The following is a 21,730-nucleotide window of genomic DNA, read 5'->3' on the forward strand; positions in this document are numbered from 1 at the left end:
TCTTCTTAGGTAGGTTTATTCCTAGATATTTTATTCTTTTGGCTGCAATGGTAAATGGGAGTGTTTTCTTTATTTCACTTTCAGATTTTTCATCATTAGTGTATAGGAATGCCAGAGATTTCTGTGCATTAATTTCTGCTAGCATCTTTAGGATTCTCTGTGTATAGTATCATGTCATCTGCAAACAGTGACAGCTTTACTTCTTCTTTTCCGCTTTGGATTCCTTTTATTTCATTTTGTTCTCTGATTGCTGTGACTGAAACTTCCAAAACTATGTTGAATAAGAGTGGTGAGAGTGGGCAACCATGTCTTATTCCTGATCTTAGTGGAAATGCTTTCAGTTTTTTCACCATTGAGGATGATGTTGGCTGGGTTTGTCATATATGGCCTTTATTTTGTTGAGGAAAGTTCCCTCTGTGCCTACTTTCTGCAGGTTTTTTTTATCATAAATGAAGGTTGAATTTTGTTGAAAGCTTTCTCTGCATCTATTGAGATGATCATGGTTTTTTCCTTCAATTTGTTAATATGGTGTATCACGTTGATTGACTTGCGTATATTGAAGAATCCTTGCATTCCTGGAATAAACCCCACTTGATCATGGTGTATGATCCTGTTAATGTGCTGTTGGATTCTGTTTGCTAGTATTTTGTTGAGGATTTTTGCATCTATGTTCATCAGTGATATTGGCCTGTAGTTTTCTTTCTTTGTGACATCCTTGTCTGGTTTTGGTATCAGGGTGATGGTGGCCTTGTAGAATGAGTTTGGGAGTGTTCCTCCCTCTGCTATATTTTGGAAGAGTTTGAGAAGGATAGCTGTTAGCTCTTTTCTAAATGTTTGATAGAATTCGCCTGTGAAGTGATCTGGTCCTGGGCTTTTGTTTGTTGGAAGATTTTTAATCACAGTTTCAATTTCAGTGCTTGTGATTGGTCTGTTCATATTTTCTATTTCTTCCTGATTCAGTCTTGGAGGTTGTGCATTTCTATGAATTTGTCCATTTCTTCCAGGTTGTCCGTTTTATTGGCATAGAATTGCTTGTAGTAATCTCTCATGATCTTTTGTATTTCTGCAGTGTCAGTGTTACCTCTCCTTTTTCATTTCTAATTGTATTGATTTCAGTCTTCTCCCTTTTTTTCTTGATGAATCTGGCTAATGGTTTATCTATTTTGTTTATCTTCTCAAAGAACCAGCTTTTAGGTTTATTGATCTTTGCTATCGTTTCCTTCATTTCTTTTTCATTTATTTCTGATCTGATCTTTATGATTACTTTACTTCTGCTATCTTTGGGGTTCTTTTGTTCTTTTTTCTCTAACTGCTTTATGTGCAAGTTTAGGTTGTTTATACGAGATGTTTCCTGTTTCATAAAGTGGGATTGTATTGCTATAAACTTCCCTCTTAGAACTGCTTTTGCTACGTCCCATAGGTTTTGGGTCGTTGTGTCTTCATTGTGATTTGTTTCTAGGTTTTTTTTTTTATTTCCTCTTTGACTTCTTCAGTGATCACTTCGTTATTAAGTAGTGTATTGTTTAATCTCCATGTGTTTGTGTTTTTTACAGGTCTTCTCCTGTAATTGATGTCTAGTCTCATAGCGTTGTGGTCAGAAAAGATACTTGATACAATTTCATTTTTATTAAATTTACCAAGGCTTGATTTGTGACCCAAGGTATGATCTATCCTGGAGAATGTTCCATGAGCACTTGAGAAAAATGTGTATTCTCTTATTTTTGGATGTAATGTCCTATAAATATCAATTAAGTTCATCTTGTTTAATGTATCATTTAAAGCTTGTGTTTCCTTATTTATTTTCATTTTGGATGATCTGTCCATGGGTGAAAGTGGGGTGTTAATGTCCCCTACTATGAATATGTTACTTTCAATTTCCCCTTTTATGGCTGTTTGTATTTGCGTTATGTATTGAGGTGCTCCTATGTTGGGTGCATAAATATTTACAATTGTTATATCTTCTTCTTGGATCGATCCCTTGATCGTTATATATGTATCTTTGTCTCTTCTTATAGTGTTTATTTTAAAGTCTATTTTGTCTGATATGAGAATTACTACTCCATCTTTCTTTTGGTTTCCATTTGCATGGAATATCTTTTTCCATCCTCTCACTTTCAGTCTGTATGTGATTCTAGGTCTGAAGTGGGTCTCTTGTAGACAGCATATATATGCGTCTTGTTTTTATATCCATTCAGCCAGTCTGTGTCTTTTGGTGGGAGCATTTAATCCATTTACTTTAAGGTAATTATCGATATGTATGTTCCTATTCCCATTTTAATTGTTTTCGGTTTGTTATTGTAGGTCTTTTCCTTCTCTTGTGTTTCTTGCCTTGAGAAGGTCGTTTAGCATTTTTATAAAGCTGGTTTTGTGCTGCTGAACTCTCTCAGCTTTAGCTTGTCTGTAAAGGTTTTAATTTCTCCCACAAATCAGAATGAGATCCTTGCTGGGTAGAGTAATCTTGGTTGTAGGTTTTTCTCCTTCATCACTTTAAATATGTCCTGTCAGTCCCTTCTGGCTTGCAGAGATTCTGCTGAAAGATCAGCTCTTAACCTTATCGGGATTCCCTTGTGTGTTATTTGTTGTTTTTCCCTTGCTGCTTTTAATATGTTTTCTTTGTATTTAATTTTTGACAATTTGATTAATATGTGTCTTGCCGTGTTTCTCCTTGGATTTATCCTGTATGGGACTCTCTGTGCTTCCTGGACTTGATTAACTATTTCCTTTCCCATATTATGGAAGTTTTCAACTATAATCTCTTCAAGTATTTTCTCAGTCCCTTTCTTTTTCTCTTCTTCTTCTAGAACCCCTATAATTCGAATGTTGGTGTGTTTAATGTTGTCCCAGAGGTCTCTGAGACTGTCCTCAGTTATTTTCATTGTTTTTTCTTTATTCTTCCCTGCAGTAGTTATTTCCACTAGTTTATCTTCCAGGTCACTTATCCGTTTTTCTGGCTTAGTTATTCTGCTATTGAATCCTTCTACAGTATTTTTAATTTCATTTATTGTGTTGTTCATCGTTGGTAGTTTCATCTTTACTTCTAGGTCCTTGTTACATGTTTTTGGCGTTTTGTCTATTCTATTTCCAAGATTTTGGGTCGTTTTACTATCATTATTCTGAGTTCTTTTTTAGGTAGACTGCCTATTTCCTCTTCATTTGTTAGGTCTGGTGGGTTTTTATCTTGCTCCTCCATTGGCTGTGTGATTTTCTGTCTTCTCATTTTGCTTATCTTACTGTGTTTCGGGTCTCCTTTTTGCAGGCTGCAGGTTCGTAGTTCCCGTTGTTTTTGGTGTCTGTCCCGAGTGGCTAATGTTTCAGTGGGTTGTGTAGGCTTTCTGGTGGAGGGGACTAGTACCTGTGTTCTGGTGGATGCGGCTGGATATTGTCTTTCTTGTGCGCAGTCCACGTCTGGTGGTGTGTGTTGGGGTGTCTGTGGACTTATTATGATTTTATGCAGCCTCTCTGCTAATGGGTGGGGCTGTGTTCCTGTCTTGCTAGTTGTTTGGCATAGGGTGTCCAGTTCTGTAGCTTGCTGGTCGTTGAGTGAAGCTGGGTGCTGGTGTTGAGATGGAGATGTGTGGGAGATTTTTGCCATTTGTTATTATGTGGAGCTGGGAGGTCTCTTGTGGACCAGTGTCCTGAAGTTGGCTCTCCCACCTGAGAGGCACAGCACTGACTCCTGTCTGCAGCACCAAGAGCCTTTCATCCACATGTCTCAGAATAAAAGGGAGAAAATGTAGAAAGAAAGAAAGAAAGAAAGAAAAGGCAAGAAGGAAACAAAGGAGGGAGGGAGGGAGGGAGGAAGGAAGGAAGGAAGGAAGGAAGGGGAGAAAGAGAGAGAGAGAAAGAAAGAAAGAAAAAGAAAAGGAAAAGAAAGAAAAGGGAGAAAGAGAGAGAAAGAAAGCAAGGAAGTAAGGAAGGAAGGAAGAAGGAAAGAAAAGAAAGAAAGGAAAGAGGATAAAATAGCATAAAGTAAGAAAATAAAATAGTTATTAAAATAATTAAGATAGTTTGTTTAAAAAAGAAAAAAAAAACGGACGGATAGAACCCTAGGACAAATGGTGACAGCAAAGCTATACAGACAAAATGTCACACAGAAGTATACACATACACACTCACAGAAAGAGGAAAAGGGGCAAAAATAGTAACTCTTGCTCTCAAATTCCACCTCCTCAATTTGGGATGATTCGTTGTTTATTCATGTATTCCACAGATGCAGGGTACGTGAAGTTGATTGTGGACCTTTCATCTGCTGCTTCTGAGGCTGCTGGGAGAGATTTCCCTTTTTCTTCTTCGTTAGTACAGCTCCGGGGGCTCAGCTTTGGATTTGGCCCTGCCTCTGCATGTACGTCGCCAGAGGGCGTCTGTTCTTCGCTCAGATAGGATGGGGTTAAAGTATCTGCTGCTTCAGGGACTCTGGCTCACTCAGGCCGGGGAGGGGAGGGAGGGGCACGGAGTGCGGGGCGAGCCTATGGCGGCAGAGGCCGGTGTGATGTTGCAGCAGCCGGAGGAGCGCCGTGTGGTGTCCCGTGGAAGTTGTCCCAGGATCGCGGGCCCCTGGCAGTGGCAGGCTGCAGAAGTTCCCGGGAGCAGAGGTGTGGAGAGTGACCTGTGCTCACACACAGGCTTCTTGGTGGCAGCAGCAGCAGCCTTAGCCTCTCATGCCCGTCTCTGGGGTCCGCGCTGTTAGTCGCAGCTCGCGCCCAACTCTAGCTCCTTTAAGCAGCACTCTTAATCCCCTCTCCTCGCGCATCAGGAAACAAAGAGGGAAGAAAAGGTCTCTTGCCTCTTAGGCAGGTCCAGACTTTTTCCCGGACTTCCTCTTGGCTAGCCGAGGTGCACTAACCCCCTGCAGGCTGTGTTCACACCGCCAACCGCAGTCCTTTCCCTGCGCTCTGACCAAAGCTGGAGCCTCAGGCCCCAGCCCCGCCCGCCCCAGTTGGCAAGCGGACCAGCCTCTCGGACTGGTGAGTGCCGGTCCGCACTGATCCTCTGTGCGGGAATCTCGCCGCTTTGCCCTCCACACCCCTGTTGCTGTGTTCTCCTCCGCGCCTCCGAAGCTTCTCCCCCTGCGCCACCCGCAGTCTCCGCCCCCGAAGGGGCTTCCTAGCGTGTGGAAACCTTTCCTCCTTCACAGCTCCCTCCCACTGGTGCAGGTGCCGTCCCTATTCTTTTGTCTCAGTTTTTTCTTTTTTCTTTTGCCCTACCCAGGTACGTGGGGAGTTTCTTGTGTTTTGGGAGGTCTGAGGTCTTCTGCCAGCGCTCAGTAGGTGTTCTGTAGAAATTGTTCCACGTGTAGATGTATTTCTGGTGTATCTGTGGGGAGGAAGGTGATCTCTGTGTCTTACTCTTCTGCCATCTTCCCAATTCCCCCATCTATCGATAGTTTTTATTGCTTTCTGTGTCCTGTCTGAGAAGTCTTTGTCTACCCTGATTGTCAGATTTCTGATATATATTTACTAGTTATAAATTGATGTAGCCCTTAAAAAATTTTATTTAGGTCTTGAAGCTTTCACCCAGTAGTCAGAGCTTCTCATTTAGGACCTTATGGTGGCTTAAAAGAAATCTAAATATCTCAACAAAAAATTTAAAGACAGTGGTTTTTATCACTGCTTCAGGGTTATTTTTTTCAACACTCAGGATATTTTATAGTTTTGTTGAGTGATATATTTAGAGGATGGGAAGGGATGGCAGAAGTGTATTATTCTCAGGCAAGGGAGAGGAGAGTATAAATTTGCTATGGGAAAACTCTAACATCCCTCTCTTTTCCCTCCTTCTCTATACTGGCTATTACCCACCTTCTCCTTCCACTGTTGTCTCTGATCCAAGGGATCATAGCTTCTAGGCTTCCTTGATTCCAACACCGAGAATTGTTAGTATAGCTGAAATTTTTCCTAAATTTTAAAGCTCTGTAGAGATCTGGATAGTGTAGGAATTTGCATCATCCCCAAGAGAATTATCAGATTATAAGTAAAGTAGTGATCTGTATTAATAGACCTACTTTCAAACGTGTTCAGTTTAACCATTTTCTCTGTTAGAGCAAGCAGTGATTTTTGGTAAAATATTTGAGCCTAAAAACTGACTGTTCTTGAGACCAACCAAGAGTTGATTGAGGAGAAATCTATCAGAATTTTTAGAGGATATCCAGTAGCATTATGGATGAGTAATTTTAGATATCATCTTAAAGGTTTTAGTTTTTGTTTAAAAAAGACCTTTTATAGATTTTTATTTCATTAGAGAAGGATACAGAGAAGCAAAAATGTAAACACAACCAAGAATCTCTCAGAATTAAAGTAGATATTGTAGGTGGGTTTGAGTGTACTTTGGGGCTCATCATACAAAGAATCAGTATAACGTGATGAGTTTTGCAAGGATTGGGAAGCCCTGTGTGTAGTGCTGAGAGTTCTGGTTGCCAAAAGTCTGCTACTTACAGAAGTTAATCAGAAGTCCAGTGTCTACAAGGTTTACCTGATCCTAGCTAGGAGACCTCTGGGTTCTCTAAAATGGAGTGATCTTCACAGGACTGTGGAGTGAAGAATAGTTTACCCAGTTACCAGTGGAAATATTGTTGTTGTTATACTTATCACAGAAGTCTTGATGTGAATGACTGTGTCCCAGGATCTACTTTTATTTGTGGCCCTGAAGGCTTAGAATGGCACAGGGCCTTCCAGCAGATCTCGAGTAGCCAATTATATATGTGTATATACAAAATTTATTTAGGCATGGGAGATGGGTTTGGTGGCGGTGCTAGCAGTGGATATTTACTGCTTGTGGAAAACTTAGCAGTTTTTTCCAGTGGCTTTCTTTGAGATCTACCAAGATTTTCTTCCCAGCCATTTTTATTAACCCAGGAGTGAGATTTGTTTATGTTAAAACAAATGTACTGCTCAGTGACCATATCAGGATGTTCACAATCACATGATCCAGTGGCACTTGATCAGTGCTGAAAGCTCTAAGGAGGCCAAAGCGATCTTTTAACTCCTTATACAATGAAAAGTTGACTTTGAGATCTGAAAGGCCCACTTCTATTTATTTTGTTCTACTGTCTCCTCTAATCTCAGCATCCCTATTATGTGTGCTTTTGAACTCTGGGGTAGCAATGTTGAAAATGACATGGGATGAAGATCAGTGACTTGATTTTTTTATACCCTTTTCTTTACTCTTATTTTTTATTGTTACAGAAGAAGCTACTATGGAGGAAACTGGGCCAGTTTTAGCTTTTCAGGACTGTTGTCCTGGCTAAAGGAACACCAGGTAAAGTTCTTATCTGATTTTTTAATCTACTAGGTTATATTTTGTGTCACGTAATAACCCTGCATTGAAGAAGACACTAAGTTTCCTCTGTAATATAGGATTGATAACTTATTTACTTATTTAACAAAAACTGTGCAGTCACCTTTTCAGCTAATATTTTTCCAATACCTCTAAAATATAGATTTCACTTTTTAAGTATAAACAGATAACATTGGCTGAAGAATAAATCATATATGTTTCATACCGTTTGCTAATTACTCTGTACGCCCAAATATCAGGCAAGATTTTTTTTCTCCCAGTCTTTCAGAAAAAATATTTCAATCCTTATAAAATCTCACATATTACTAGTTGTTCTTTCAGTTAGTATGTTTTGGAAAAAAACCTAAGTGTTTGGGGAAGATACATTAATTTGAAATGATCTCAGTCATTGGTGGTTTTACATATTTATAGAAGTCACCTGACAGAATCATACCTGACAGTAAAAACAAAATGCAAGGAAAGAAACAATATAAATTTAGTAATTTTTTTCCCTAAGGGTAGGATCTCACTACTACAACTGTTGGATATCATTGTAAAGAAGTTTTTAGAGATCATTTACAGCGTACGTTTAACACGGGGAGTTGATTGTCATGCAGTTTACCAGTTTTTATGAGACATTAAAAAAACTGTCCTAATTTTATGTAAATGGTGCATGTGGCTTGAAATGGAATTCCTACTGAGAGCATCATACATAGAATCAGAAACTGCTGTATCTCAAAAGGGTTCAGACATTTGGGAAAGGAGGATGATAGACTGTAGAAAATTGTATTCAGTTAACTAAGAATAATATAGCTAAGACTTAACTAAGCACTTACCATGTACCAAGCTAAGCATTTTAGTTTTCTTGATTGATTTAATGGTATATATGACTCAAAAAGTGTAGTGATGACAAAGACATTGACATTGAAGATACACTGAAGATTCAGTTTGAATCTTATTATTGTATGAAATGAGAGTGTGGAGAAACAAGCAATATTTGTAAAGTAACATTTCATGTAATGACTCAAACTATGTATGAATCAAGAAAGTAAATGTTATAAATAGATTCATTTAACTGTTTAAATGAATATGCCTCAAATATTTTATGTTGATCAGAAACCCTTTTTTGAACCTTATCCTTGGGAAGTGTGTGTGAGGATCACCTCATGTTGAGTCATATTCAGTACTTCCATGCAAAAATTTAGTCTAGATTCTCAGAACAACAGCAACAAAAATACCCTAATTGTCTGAATGGAAAATTTTTGGTGAGTGAAGGGATTTTTAAAAAATAAACTTTGGTAATGGGTTAGATTTATTAAAACAAAATATTTTTGTAGATGTTCCTTTTATTTTAATGCTTCTTTTACTCCAGCATCTTGACTCTGTCACCATATCCTTTTTCCCTTCACTCTCTGTCCCTGGTCCATAGTTCTTTTTTCAGGCTGTTAACCCCTGTCTATATGTTCAAAGTTCCTGTACTTCACCTCCTCTTCTATTTATGTTGGGATGTTTAATGCTGTCTAATAATTACACTTGATAATAAGAGCCATCTGCCACTACTTTTCTTCAGCTTAAAATATTAAATTCAGGACAGTGCAGCCTTTTAAAAATAATTATTGCCCTACTTTATGAAATCTGTAACTTTAGAAATTTTCTGAGGTGAATTTACTTAAAACAAAGGCTACTGTAGTTATATTTCACTACTAGTTTGTTGAGTATATATAATACGTTAAAAAATTTTTCTCTCTGAGAGATGGGTAACAAGTGGATTAAAATTTTAAACAGATTAAAAATTGATCCTTGACCTTTGGAAAAGGTTTATCTTGACATCTTCAAAAATCCCCTGTATTCAAATATTGTATCATTTAACTTTCTCCATAAAATATAATTAGGAATTATTGAAAAACTTAAAGAACCACTTTCAGTCCTTAGTGAGAGTTTATATACTTTGTTATACATTCTTGTTTTTATTGTATTTCTAAATATAAAATATTCAGGTCGATTATTATAAAGTCCTTAGTTATATTGGGCTGAGTACTTTTCAAAAATACTTTTACATATAATCAAAATTTGACACAGCTAATGACCAACCTTCAAAAATCTGAAAGTAAGCAGAATGAAGTAATTTTGGGCCTGCTTTTTTAACAACAAAATGTAAAACTTTATTATTAATAAGTAATATGTGCCTTTTGATGTGATGAGAGGCAAAGCATGAATTTAGAAAGGTATAAATTTTATCAGAAAAGTAGAGGTTCAGAGTACCCAATTTAATTACAATTTCTTATCTGTATATTGTTTAGGAAAACAGTGATATTGTAAATGAATGCCCACTGTGGCAAGAGAAGATCCTTGAAAATGAAGAAGCTATTGCTCTTAGCAGGAAGGACAAAACCATTCAACATGTGGAAGTGTTTTGTTATGCCAGGTATGAAAATTATTTATTTACAATAAACTATGTTCATGACTTCTTATTCACATGTCTTCAGAAGAAGCCAGCAGTAAGAATTTATATGGCACTGGTTGCTACAAGTCTACTTGATATACTGGTTTGCATTTTTTAAAATGTAACATTAGTTTTGTTAGGTTTGTTCATTTGTATTATTTTTTAGATTCCACATATAAGCGATACCATGTAGTACTTGTCTTTATCTGACTTATTTTATTTAGCATAATACCCTCTAGGTCCATCAGTGTTGTCGCAATTAAACTTCAAAAACCAACAAACTCATAGAAAAAGAGATCAGATTTGTGGTTACCAGAGACGGGGGTGGGGGGTGGTGGTGGTGGTGGCAGGGTGCGGGGAGGATTGGATGAAGGCAGTCAAAAATTACAAACTTCCAGTTATAAGATAAATAAGTACTAGGGTTGTCATGTACAACATGATTAATATAATGAACACTGCTGTGTGTTATATACGCAAGTTGTTAAGAGTCAATCCTAAGAGTTCTCATCACAAGGAAAAATATTTTTTCTATTTCTTTAATTTTGTATCTGTATGAGATGATGAATGTTCACTAAACTTATTGTGATAATCACTTCATGATGTATGTAAATCAAATCATTATGCTGTATGCCTTAAACTTATACAGTGCCGTTATGTCAATTATATCACAATAAAACTTTTGTGGAAGAAAAACATAAAACTTTCAGTTGTGGAAGAAAAAAATAAAACTTTCAGTTTTCTCTGTTTAGATAATATATTAATGACTTATAATTTACTGAGCTCTTTTATTTTTACTTTTTATTAAAAAAAATTTTTTTGGCCGCACTGCGTGGTATGTGGGATCTTAGTTCCCAGACCAGGGATCGAACCCACACCCCTTGCAGTGGAAGCACGGAGTCTTAACCACTGGACCTCCAGGGAAGTCCCGTGAGCTCTTTTAAATACATTATCTTATTTGATCCTTACAATGGTCCTGTGCTAGGATAGAGCACATAGTATTAGATTTTTCACAGAGTCCTCAGTGGAGCTCAAAGAGTTTAATTTGCTGAAGGTCACATAGCTTGATAAATATCAAGGCCATACCTAAGCTAGATAGTGGTGGAGTCCAAGATTAAAGCCCAGGGTTTTTTAATCCTAATTCAGTGTTCTTCTAACTCTTAGATAACAGTCAGTGTAGCAAAATGGAAAATTATAATTTTGAATTAAAGAAATCAAATTGAGTGGCCATGACATCTGGGGGCATATTTTTGTAAATCAAGAGAGAAGTGGGGGGAAAGTAATGTTTTCAGTGTCTCCTTCTGAGTGAAAGAATTCATTGTTTTAAAACAATTGGAATAGTTTATTTTTTCAGATGACATGGTTGATGGGCTGAAAGGTAACAATCACATAGTTCAGTTCAACTGTTATGGAGTTATGGAGTTGAGGGTTTTAGAAATCAGACTGTCAAGCTCTTTAATAGTAATTAAAACTTAAAATCCAAGATACTAGAAATTTTTCAGGACGTGTACTGTCATCATACATATCCTTGCTGTGGTACAGTGGTAAGCGTGACCTGAGCCCGTGAAAAGTTGGGGAACCTGTGGTTGATTTCTTAACCTATATTCATATCTGTCAGGTGACTAGCATTTTCTGCCATTAATACGTAGTTAATTTTCTATGATTTTCTGCAAAAGGACAGCCTTTGAAATATCAGATACAGATTATAATTTGCATAATGCTAAATGACATTCAGTATGGAAAGGTATAACTCTCTGATATTGTTTAGACCCAGCGTAGACAGATCTAGAACAGAAGGTGATCTCAAGTGAAAATTCATACGCTTTAATGAAACCAGGAATAAATATTTGGTAACTTTCTTGTGTGTCCATGAATACTACTTGACTAGAATATAGTGACAGTCACACTCAGGCCCTTTGAGAGGTACTTTTGCTATTTCAAGGCCTTTGATTTCTCTATGCTTCATGACAATTAGTGTTTATGGTTTCTGGTGACTGAAATGACACATTTTGAGTGCAGAGGAAATCATCTCGTTTTTTATTTCTGATCTCTACAGTTTCATTTTTGGAACTTCTCAAAGTGATAAAAGATTGGTGGTGGAAGGTTTGTTTTAAAACAGAGAAGTAGGACTCTGCTGTATATTTTCATTGCCCATTAGAGGTTGGAACAAGAGGTGAACTGGGATAATGTTCTATATGTCTTCATTTACTTGGAAAGGGTAGCTAGTTATTAATGCCATAGTAAGCAGGATGAGCCCTGAGAGCATCCAGTGGGGGAATGTACAGAAAATCTACCTGTCTATAATAAGTGCTACAAACATGAGTAAACAGGAATAACAGTACCTTTCTTAGCCCCAGCCAGACTATGGCATCCTTAACCTTTTGGATCATGACCACAAACTTGGCATTATATGAAAAGGGCTAGGGCCAAAATACCTGTCACAGAGATTTACTTTATATGAGAATTCATCACCCAGGACCCACTGGCTTAAATCAGAATCCTTGTTGAATACATATTTCTGACAACCCTATTTTCTGGTTTTCCTACTATAGTAGTTTAAAGCGGCAAATAGGAAAGGGGTGTCTGCTGGAGGCAGGCACACTGAGAACCACACTGAGACCAGGGTTATACTCCTGCCTTTATGATTCAACTTACTGTATGATACTGAGCAAAAGATGTCCTCTTGGACTAGGTCATCTCAGAAGTCCCTATGGGCTCCAACATGCTGCTGTTTTATGTGTTAGTTGATAGAGTAACAGAGGAAAAGTAGACAGAATCAGCAAGCTGAGAGCAGGCTTTGGGCCATTTAGTGTAGGGGCAAATGGCTTTGAATCAGGATCCCTCAAAGACATCACTGTATTATAGCACAGTATAACAATTGATGATCATAATTCTATCCCGATGTCTTCAGGAAAAAGTTAAATTATGTTCTCTCTACTCCACTTGAAAAGGTGGGGGTATTTGAAATACACTTTAGAAAGATGAATATTAAAACTGATTAGAGGGCTTCCCTGGTGGCACAGTGGTTAAGAATCCACCTGCCAATGCAGGGGATGCAGTTTCGAGCCCTGGTCTGGGAAGATCCCACATGCTGCAGAGCAACTAAGCCCATGCGCCACAACTACTGAGCCAGTGCTCTAGAGCCACAACTGCTGAGCCCACGTGCCACAACTACTGAAGCCCATGCACCTAGAGCCTGTGCTCAGCAACAAAGAGAAGCCACCTCAATGAGAAGCTCGCGCACAGCATCGAAGTGTAGCCCCCGCTGGCCGCAACTAGAGAAAGTCGGTGCACAGCAACAAAGACCCAACACAGCCAAAAAAACCCAAAAAAACAAAACTGATTAAAATAAAAATTTTATCATTTTAAAAGATTACTTTTGGTGCTCTTAGAAAATTCCCTCATTTTCTCCCTAAGAAAGGATATCACTATGTAGTAGATCCTCAACGTTCTTGTGGGATACATCACAAAATTCCTTGTGAATCCCCTTTTGTAAATATGTAATGAAGAATATGGTGCAGGTTCCTGGCTTTTTGTTGTTATTGCTGTTTACATATGTGTTATTGATGTTACTGTTACATTTTGTGGATATAGTGTGTGTGTGTGTGTGTGTCTGTGTTTCATTCTGTACAGTTTTAACACATATGTGGGTTCATGTAACCATCACCACAGAGAACAGATCAGTTCCATCACCACAGGGATCCCTCCTGTTGCCATTTTATAGCCACACCTCATCTCCTTCCCCAAAGTCCTAACTCCTGGCAACCACTAATCTGTTTTCCAACTCTATAATTTTGTCATTTTTGAGGACATTATGTAAATGGAACTGTACAGTATGTAACCTTTTGCCACTGGCTTTTTTCGCTCAGCATAGTTACCCAGAGATTCATCTAGGTTGTTGCTTGCATCAGTATTTTGTCCCTTTTTATTGCTGAGTAGTATTCCATGGTAGCAATGTACCACAGTTTATTTAGTCATTCATCCACTGAAGAACATCTGGGCTGTTTCCATTTTGTCTGTTACAAATAAGAATGCTATAAATGTTGGTTTACAGGATTTTGTGTGAACATAAATTTTTATTTTTCTGGGATAAATGCCCAAGTGTACAATTCCTGGGTCATATGTATGTTTAGTTTTAGAAGAAACTGACTTTTCCAGAGAAGCTGTACCATTTTACAGTCCCACCAGGCATGTGTGAGTGATTCAGTTTCTCCGTATCCTCACCATCATTTGGTGGTGTAACTTTTTTAGTTTAGCCAATCTTATAGGTGTGTAGTAGTGATATCTCATTGTGGTTTTAATTTGCATTTCCCTGATGGCTGATTTTGAATATCTTTTCATGTGCTTATTTGCCACCCATATGTCCTTTTTGGTGAAATATCTGTTCATGTCTTTTGCTCATTTTTTAATTGGATGGACTTTTTTTTTCCTGTGGAGATTTAAGAGTTCTTTATATATTCTAAATGTATCCCTTGTTAGATATGTGGTTTACAAGTTTTAATTTTTGTATAAGGTGTGAGGTTTAGGTCAATGTTCATTTTTTTTAACCTATGGATATCCAGTTGCTTCAGTACTATTTGTTGAAAAGGCTGTTTTTCCTCCATTGAGTTACTTTTGCATCTTTGTCAAAAATCAACTGACTGTACTTGGATGGTCTGTTTCTGGATTCTGTTTTCTGTTCCATTGATGTCTATGTCTTTTCCCACACCAGTATCACACTGTTTTGATTACTGCAGCTATACAGTTGGACTTAACATCAGTTTGAATGATTTCCCCCAATTTATTCTTCTTTACCAAGATTGTTTTAGCTGTTCTACAGTTTGTGCCTTTCCATATAAATGTTTTAATAAGCCTGTCCATGTCTAGAAAACATTGCTGGAATTTTGATAGGAATTGCACTAAAGTTACAGATCAACCTGGGGTGAATTGACGTCTTTATTATTTTGAGTCTTCCAATCCATTGACAAGGTAGGCCTCTCCATTTAGGGAGGTCATCTTTGATTTCTTTCTACAGGATTGTGTAATTTTCAGCATACCAGTTCTGTACATGTTTTGTTAATTGTATACCTAAGTATTTAATTTTCTTTGGAGCCAGTGCAATTGTAAGTGGTATTATTGCTTTTTTAATTTTGGTTTTCACTTGTTCATTATTCATATCTAGAAATATAATTGGTTTTTATGCATTCATCTTTTATCCTGAAATCTTGCTGAACGTGCTTATTCTAGGAATTTTTTGGTAGATTCCTTGGGATTTTTGCATAGGAAGTCATGTTTTCTGCAAAGAGGAACAGTTTTACGTCTTCGTTTCTATTGACTTTTTTTTTTAGTCTATTTTCTATTGAGAGTCATGTGTTTTCTGTCCATAGCCACATACTGCAAGTTAATTGTATTTTCTACTTATCCTTAGGCTCACTTAATGAGCATTTTTTTCATAAAGGAAGTTATTATCACTTCCTGAGGACTTTGTAATTATACACTAATGCTGGGCAATCATTTAGGTTCTCTCACTTGCTAATTATCTTGATCTTGTACACTACTCTCTCAGCATATGCAAGTCAAATCCACAATCTGACCAAATGACAAATTACCAAAAACCGTACACTTTAATGGTCATTCATGCCAAGAGTTTATTTAGTTGCATCAGGCATATAGAGAGAAGTCAAACCTCAATCCCTGGTAAATTATGCATATAGAATATTGTTTTAAATATTGATATTTTGCTAAATTTCCAAAATATCATGTAAAGATAGCTTTATAATGATATGAATGCTGAAATATTATGACTTGTCTTCCCATCTTAGACCAGATGAGTTAGCTTATAGAGTTGACGTTTATTAGGCCAAAATCTATGGCTTGATTCTTGTAGATGTCACTTGATATTTCATCAAGGAAGAATAGTGTCTATCTCTTGGCCACAAACAATATTATAGTCATAACCAGTAGCCTTTTGATTTTTAATCTTTGATTACAAGGAGGACAGGGCAAGGATTCAAGTAGATCAGTGCAAACCCATCACCACTGCTTGGAAAATACCTCAAACTACATGGCAAGTCAGTAACACCATATTCTAATGTAAACATATAGGATAGCACATTATTTTTTTTTTATGATTGTTGACTTCACTTATTTTCAAAAATAATTCTTAAGTGTTCAATCTAAAGGTTTTAGTGATCTTTTGAACATTAAAGTTAGTATTTTTTGGTTATTGCATAGTTAGGCTAAATATTAAAATAGAAATTGTAGGGATTAGTCTCTTTTCATAACTTAAGTCCAGTTAACACAAATTCTATAAAAAACTACCCAGATTGTTTTGTTTTATCAGTGCTTTGTTACCCTGAATGCTGCTTGTAATAGGTGAGTTAATCTCTAGTTTGGGCCAGAAATACTTTTGCTATACATAGATTATCTTTCTTTGAAACAAATTTTGTGATTATACAGTTGACTTATAGAAGGGAAGAATAAAAGAACTATAGCATTTATTGGATATTATCTTTGTGGTAGCTGCTATAACTTGCTTCCTTACATATTTTATTTCATTCAGTTTCATTTAATCTGTGCTATGACCAGGGAGAGCCAGAGATAGGAGAGCCAGGATTTGAGCCCACATCTATCTAACTCAAAAGTTTGTGCTGTTTCCATTGTGTCACATTGTATTTCAGGAATCAGATAAATACATGTATGTGTATCAAGGAAGCCATTCCACCAAGTGAATAAAGTATTTCCTTTGTGAAGACTAGCACCTAAAGAAGTACATTTACTTCTTTAATTTACTAGAGTAGTGTTTAGAATTGTAAAGTAATTATACCTATATTGGGGAATGAAAGTGCCTAACTCCCAATGTTCGGAAGATAAGGGATGAATCCAGTAACCTTTAGTTGTTGTGACTGTAGTTTGTACGCCACAAGATACAGTAGTTTAGGTGAGGGGATAAAAGCAGCTGCTATTTCTGGTTTTAAATATCCAACAGAAGATGAAAAGGCACAGTACATTAATCCACGCAAACCCAAACAGTTCTTAGGTAAAAGATGATTGCCTATTAATTGCATGATGTCATGTAGTTTCTTTAGTGAGAAGAGATTTTTATCTTTCTAAAATATTGGCAAGAACTTGTACCTTTTCTGTCCTTTCTTTTTTTGCATAATACTGAACATTGTTTCCCCTGTTCTGGCGTGATAATGTTAAAACAGGATGAAAACTTGCTTCTTAGATTTATAGACGAACCAGCTCTTTCATGGATTGATACTAAAATAAAGACATTGTAATACTCATCTAAAATTCTGTTCATTTACTTTAGGTTCTAAAACTTTAATTAAAAAATTTTATAAGTAACATGAGCCTTTTAAGCAAAAACGTAATAATACCAATAAGAAAGAAATACAAAATTTAAAAAAAATGAAAAATCACCTATAAGTTTTATAATTTAGAGGAAGCTATAATTTACCACTGTGTACAAGTAAGTTTGTTTTAGGCTATAAGTGACACAGTGCCCAACTAAAAGTGGATGGGTAGGTGGGAGGGTAGGCAGGTGGGTGGGTTGGTTGGTCCTGTTGCAGAATTCACTAATTGAGAATCTTAATCACATCAGAGTTGGGGTAGGTCCCCAGCACTTCTCTTAGCTTCCTGTCCAGAGTTACAAGATAGTTGCCACGATTCTGAACAGGTTTTCACACAGCAGAAATCTCAACGTGAAATGAAGGGGGAGAGATTTTCTTCTAACATGTGTATGCTTTTTTTTGTTTGTTTGTTACTATTATACTAGGGAGTCTTTACCAAAGCCCCCAGCAGATTCTCCCTTGTCTCATTGGCTAAAACTAGATAACCAGCTCACTCTTAAATCAGTCACTAACAAAGGGCAGTAAAATTACCATAATTGGTTTTAATCAGTCATGATCCATCCCCTAGTCCTGGGTATCTTCTGCCTGATATTGGAACAAAATTGCAGCTCTTGTGGCAGGGAGGAAGACAGTAATCGTTGTTGAGTAGGCAACCAATAGTACCTGCTGTACACCACCTTATGCTATTTTGTTCTTGGAGAAATGTGACAAGAGGTTGATACTTCAGCTATATTCTACTGTACGTGTTAACATTTTAAGTTGGTAACAAATAAGGAAATATATCTACCAATATATTATATTGCAGCAATTCAAAATCGACTACAGTGGTTTTTTTATATTGCTGTTTTCTGGAACAACAACTTTTTGATAGTCTGATTCTTATGAGTAACCATTAAACATTTATTTGCAGGAATAAACAGCTGGGTAGCAGTGTAACGTGTACTGTGCAAATCAAAAGTGAATGGCCTTAGCACAAAGTGCATACATCAAAGTAAAAGAATACAATTTCTGCAACAAGCTATACTGTGGGGAAAAAAGGTGCAAATGACTGAAAAATAAATAGTGAACACCTGTGCTGAATAAATTAACCAGCTGGTTGGCAATTTTTCATTTGACTTATCTAAAAGGGTGACTGTTACAAGGCATTAATAAGACATTCACTTTGAGGTGTTCCCTTGTTACTACCATTAATTGATAAGCAATACTAGATAATATCAGAATTTATACCCCTAAATTCTCAGAGTTATATGTAGATTGTGGCAAGCGGTAAAAAGTGCATTCAACTAAGCAGTTATTCAGCAGTTGCAATTAGGTAAAATTATCTCAAAAATACTGTTACACTGTATTGTAAATATCCTTTGAAATTCAGATAAGCAATATGTGACATTAGATTTCATCTGTCAATTTATTTTCATATTGAAAAATTTTATAAGAACTAATGATGCAGATTTTTCCCCTTTGTATGTTAAAATCATAGTAGTGTTTTAGAACTCAAAGTTTCCCTTGAGAGCTTATAATTCAGCCACATTCATTTACAAATGGCAAATGTGTTTTTATACTTTTCAAACTTTAAAATTAATAAAATTGAGTTATTATTCTGAGGTGTTCTCCAAAGTTTGAATTATTTTTTTAAGAAAAAAAAATTTTTTTTAATCACAGTATAAAGTTTTAAATTTGAGGGACGATAAGTCCTTTTTGATGAACAGAATTTTGCTTGCTGAGGAATTAAGTGGAATTTGGGGAGTTTTCTGGTGTCGTTATAACTTCTAGTTAGGTATTAAATTCAATGTTGGCAGAACTCCAAAAAATATTTTAGTTGTCGTTAATGGAAAGTAAGGAAACTATAGTGTTTCTATTGCATGTGTTTTCCATAGTGCTAGGAATTTCACCAGATTATGATGTTGAGAATAGTAAAACTTAATAGCTTATGCATGTAAAACAAATTCACAAAGAATAACTCCTTTCCTTAAACTTATACCCTTAATTAAGTATTTGGACTTATATTTTCCAGATTGTCCAGTACTGGTTAATGCATTTCATTCACTCTAGAAAGCTCTCTTTTTCAGAATATAATAGAGAGCCACTGACCAGATAGTAGCTGTGCTCAGTTTTCGTGGTGTCATCATCATGCTCTGTAATAAGAGAAATTGCCATATTCTGTCTTACCTGTAAAGTATAATTAATTATCCTGCCATTTCTTAGTTTAATCTTTAGATGTGGAACTTTTTGCTGAAAGTTGTCACCTTAGATCCCTCATGGAACACACTTTGGTTTACTGGTTTTCAAACTAATGAAAGTGAATACAAAGCATGAACAATTCTGTAGAAAATATACAAATCACATTTCATATTATTGCTCTTCATTTTTAATGTTGCTTAATGGCAGTGGTGCTCTTACGTGGTTATGTGGCCAGAGAGCTTTCAACATGTGATTACAAACCTAAGAACACATCTTTTGAGTTGCCTGTTGACCTGTGGGAAATTTAACAATAGCTTAGGTTTGATTAATATCTCATGTTTGATTAACCTTTTGGAGTTTATGAAAAATACTCTTCATATATGTTAGCTCATTAATCTTACAAAACCCTCATGAAAGTTAAGGCAGATGAATGATCTCCCATTTCATAGATGGGGAATCTGAAAGGTTAATAAATACATTCAGGACTAGAATTTTCCCACTACCATTTCCTAGATCTGAAAATGGTTTTGACATTAATGATTTCATCCTTTTTTCATTATATTTAATTGAAATTACTAGATTATAACAGTAACCATGGTATTTTATTTCTTAACATTTAAAATAAGTTATTCTTTCCTTGTAACCTTTCTTATTGTAGTGTTTTTTTGTGTTAATTTCAAAGAGGCACTTTTTGTTCACTTCCCACAAACTTTTTTTTAATTATTTTTTTTATTTTTAATTTTTTTAAAACTCTTTATTGGAGTATAATTGCTTTACAATGGTATGTTAGTTTCTGAGTGAATCAGTTATACACATACATATGTCCCCATATCTCTTTCCTCTTGTGTCTCCCTCCCTCCCACCCTCCGTATCCCACCCCTCTAGGTGGTCACAAAGCACCGAGCTGATCTCCCTTTGCTATGCGGCTGCTTCCCACTACCTATCTATTTTACGTTTGGTAGTGTATATATGTCCATGCCACTCTCTCACTTTGTCCCAGCTTACCCTTCCCCATCCCTGTATCCTCAAGTGCATTCTCTAGTAGGTCTGTGTCTTAATTCCCGTCTTACCCCTAAGGTTCTTCATGACCATTTTTTTTTTTACATTCCATATATATGTGTTAGCATACGGTATTTATTTTTCTCTTTCTGACTTACTTCTGTCTGTATGACAGACTCTAGGTCCATCCACCTCACTACAAGTAACTCAATTTCGTTTCTTTTTATGGCTGAGTAATATTCCATTCTATATATGTGCCACATCTTCTTTATGCATTCATCTGTTGATGGACACTTAGGTTGCTTCCATGTCCTGGCTATTGTAAATAGGGCTGCAGTGAAGATTTTGGTACATGACTCTTTGAATTATGGTTTTCTCAGGGTATCTACCTACTAGTGGGATTGCTGGATCATATGGTAAATCTATTTTTAGTTTTTTAAGGAACCTCCGTACTGTTCTCCATAGTGGCTGTATCACTTTACATTCCCAACAACAGTGTGAGAAGGTTCCCTTTTCTCCACACCCTCTCCAGCAATTATTGTTTGTAGATTTTTTGATGATGGCCATTCTGACTGGTGTGAGATGATATCTCATTGTAGTTTTGATTTGCATTTCTCTAATGATTAATGATCTTGAGCATTCTTTCATGTGTTTGTTGGCAATCTGCATATCTTCTTTGGAGAAATGTCTATTTACGTCTTGAGTCCATTTTTGGATTGGGTTGTTTGTTTTTTTTCACACACACACACACTACATTTTATTTTTACAAGAGATAAATAAACTGACACCAAGCATTGTAAATGGATGACCACAACAAAAGCAACAATGATTGAAATTACCAAACACAAAACACACTCATACTATGTCATAATATTGACATTCAGTCCAGTAATCCTCCACTGGAACAGCTCCTTTACTTTGCAGTGAAAATTGATTTGTATATTTTTTGCCTCTGAGTCCTTGTGGGACTTTTATTTTTTAATTCAAACAGAAAGTCACAAAAATTATAATCATCCTCATCAGTTCACTCAGTCCCATGTAATTAATATTTTTTTTCATCTTGATCTTTTGTTAGCACTTTTATGAATTCATCAGTTTTCCATTAGAGTTCTGAAAATGCTTATTCATTCAGTTCAGCAGTATAGTCAGTTACCAGAAACCTGTACTTGTCAGAGTCTTTTCCATGAATTCCTTGAAGATGAAACCCTTTTATAGGAACATTTTTGCAAAAGCATCACAGTACACCCAGAACTGTCTGTAAATGACAAAAGACTTAAAAATGACCACGGTTAAAGATTTGATGAAAGTTCATAATAATGCAATTGACAAGGAAATTTAGTTATTTCAGAGATACACATTTTAAAGTAATAACTAGAATTATGACTTATCATACCAAAACATATAAGATTTCTAGAAATTTCATGTAATGTCTGAAACATTTAAATTAACATATTTCCATACAAATAACCCAAAGAAAGTTTAGTATTAGTTGTTTTTTGTTTGTTTGTTT

General features: G+C 36.3%; 1 protein-coding gene across 2 annotated transcripts in view; it reads left to right on the forward strand.

The window, feature by feature from the left end:
* The window catches only part of CHM (CHM Rab escort protein), a 198,447-nt gene that overhangs the window by 47,491 nt on the left and 129,226 nt on the right, over positions 1 to 21,730 (forward strand). For both annotated transcript variants that reach the window (XM_067724234.1, XM_067724235.1), the window contains exons 3-4: positions 7,179 to 7,251; positions 9,570 to 9,694. In XM_067724234.1, coding sequence (XP_067580335.1) covers positions 7,179 to 7,251; positions 9,570 to 9,694 — 198 coding nt within the window. The remainder of the gene's footprint in view (positions 1 to 7,178; positions 7,252 to 9,569; positions 9,695 to 21,730) is intronic.

Source organism: Pseudorca crassidens, chromosome X (assembly GCF_039906515.1).
Source record: "Pseudorca crassidens isolate mPseCra1 chromosome X, mPseCra1.hap1, whole genome shotgun sequence".
NCBI lineage: Eukaryota > Metazoa > Chordata > Mammalia > Artiodactyla > Delphinidae > Pseudorca > Pseudorca crassidens.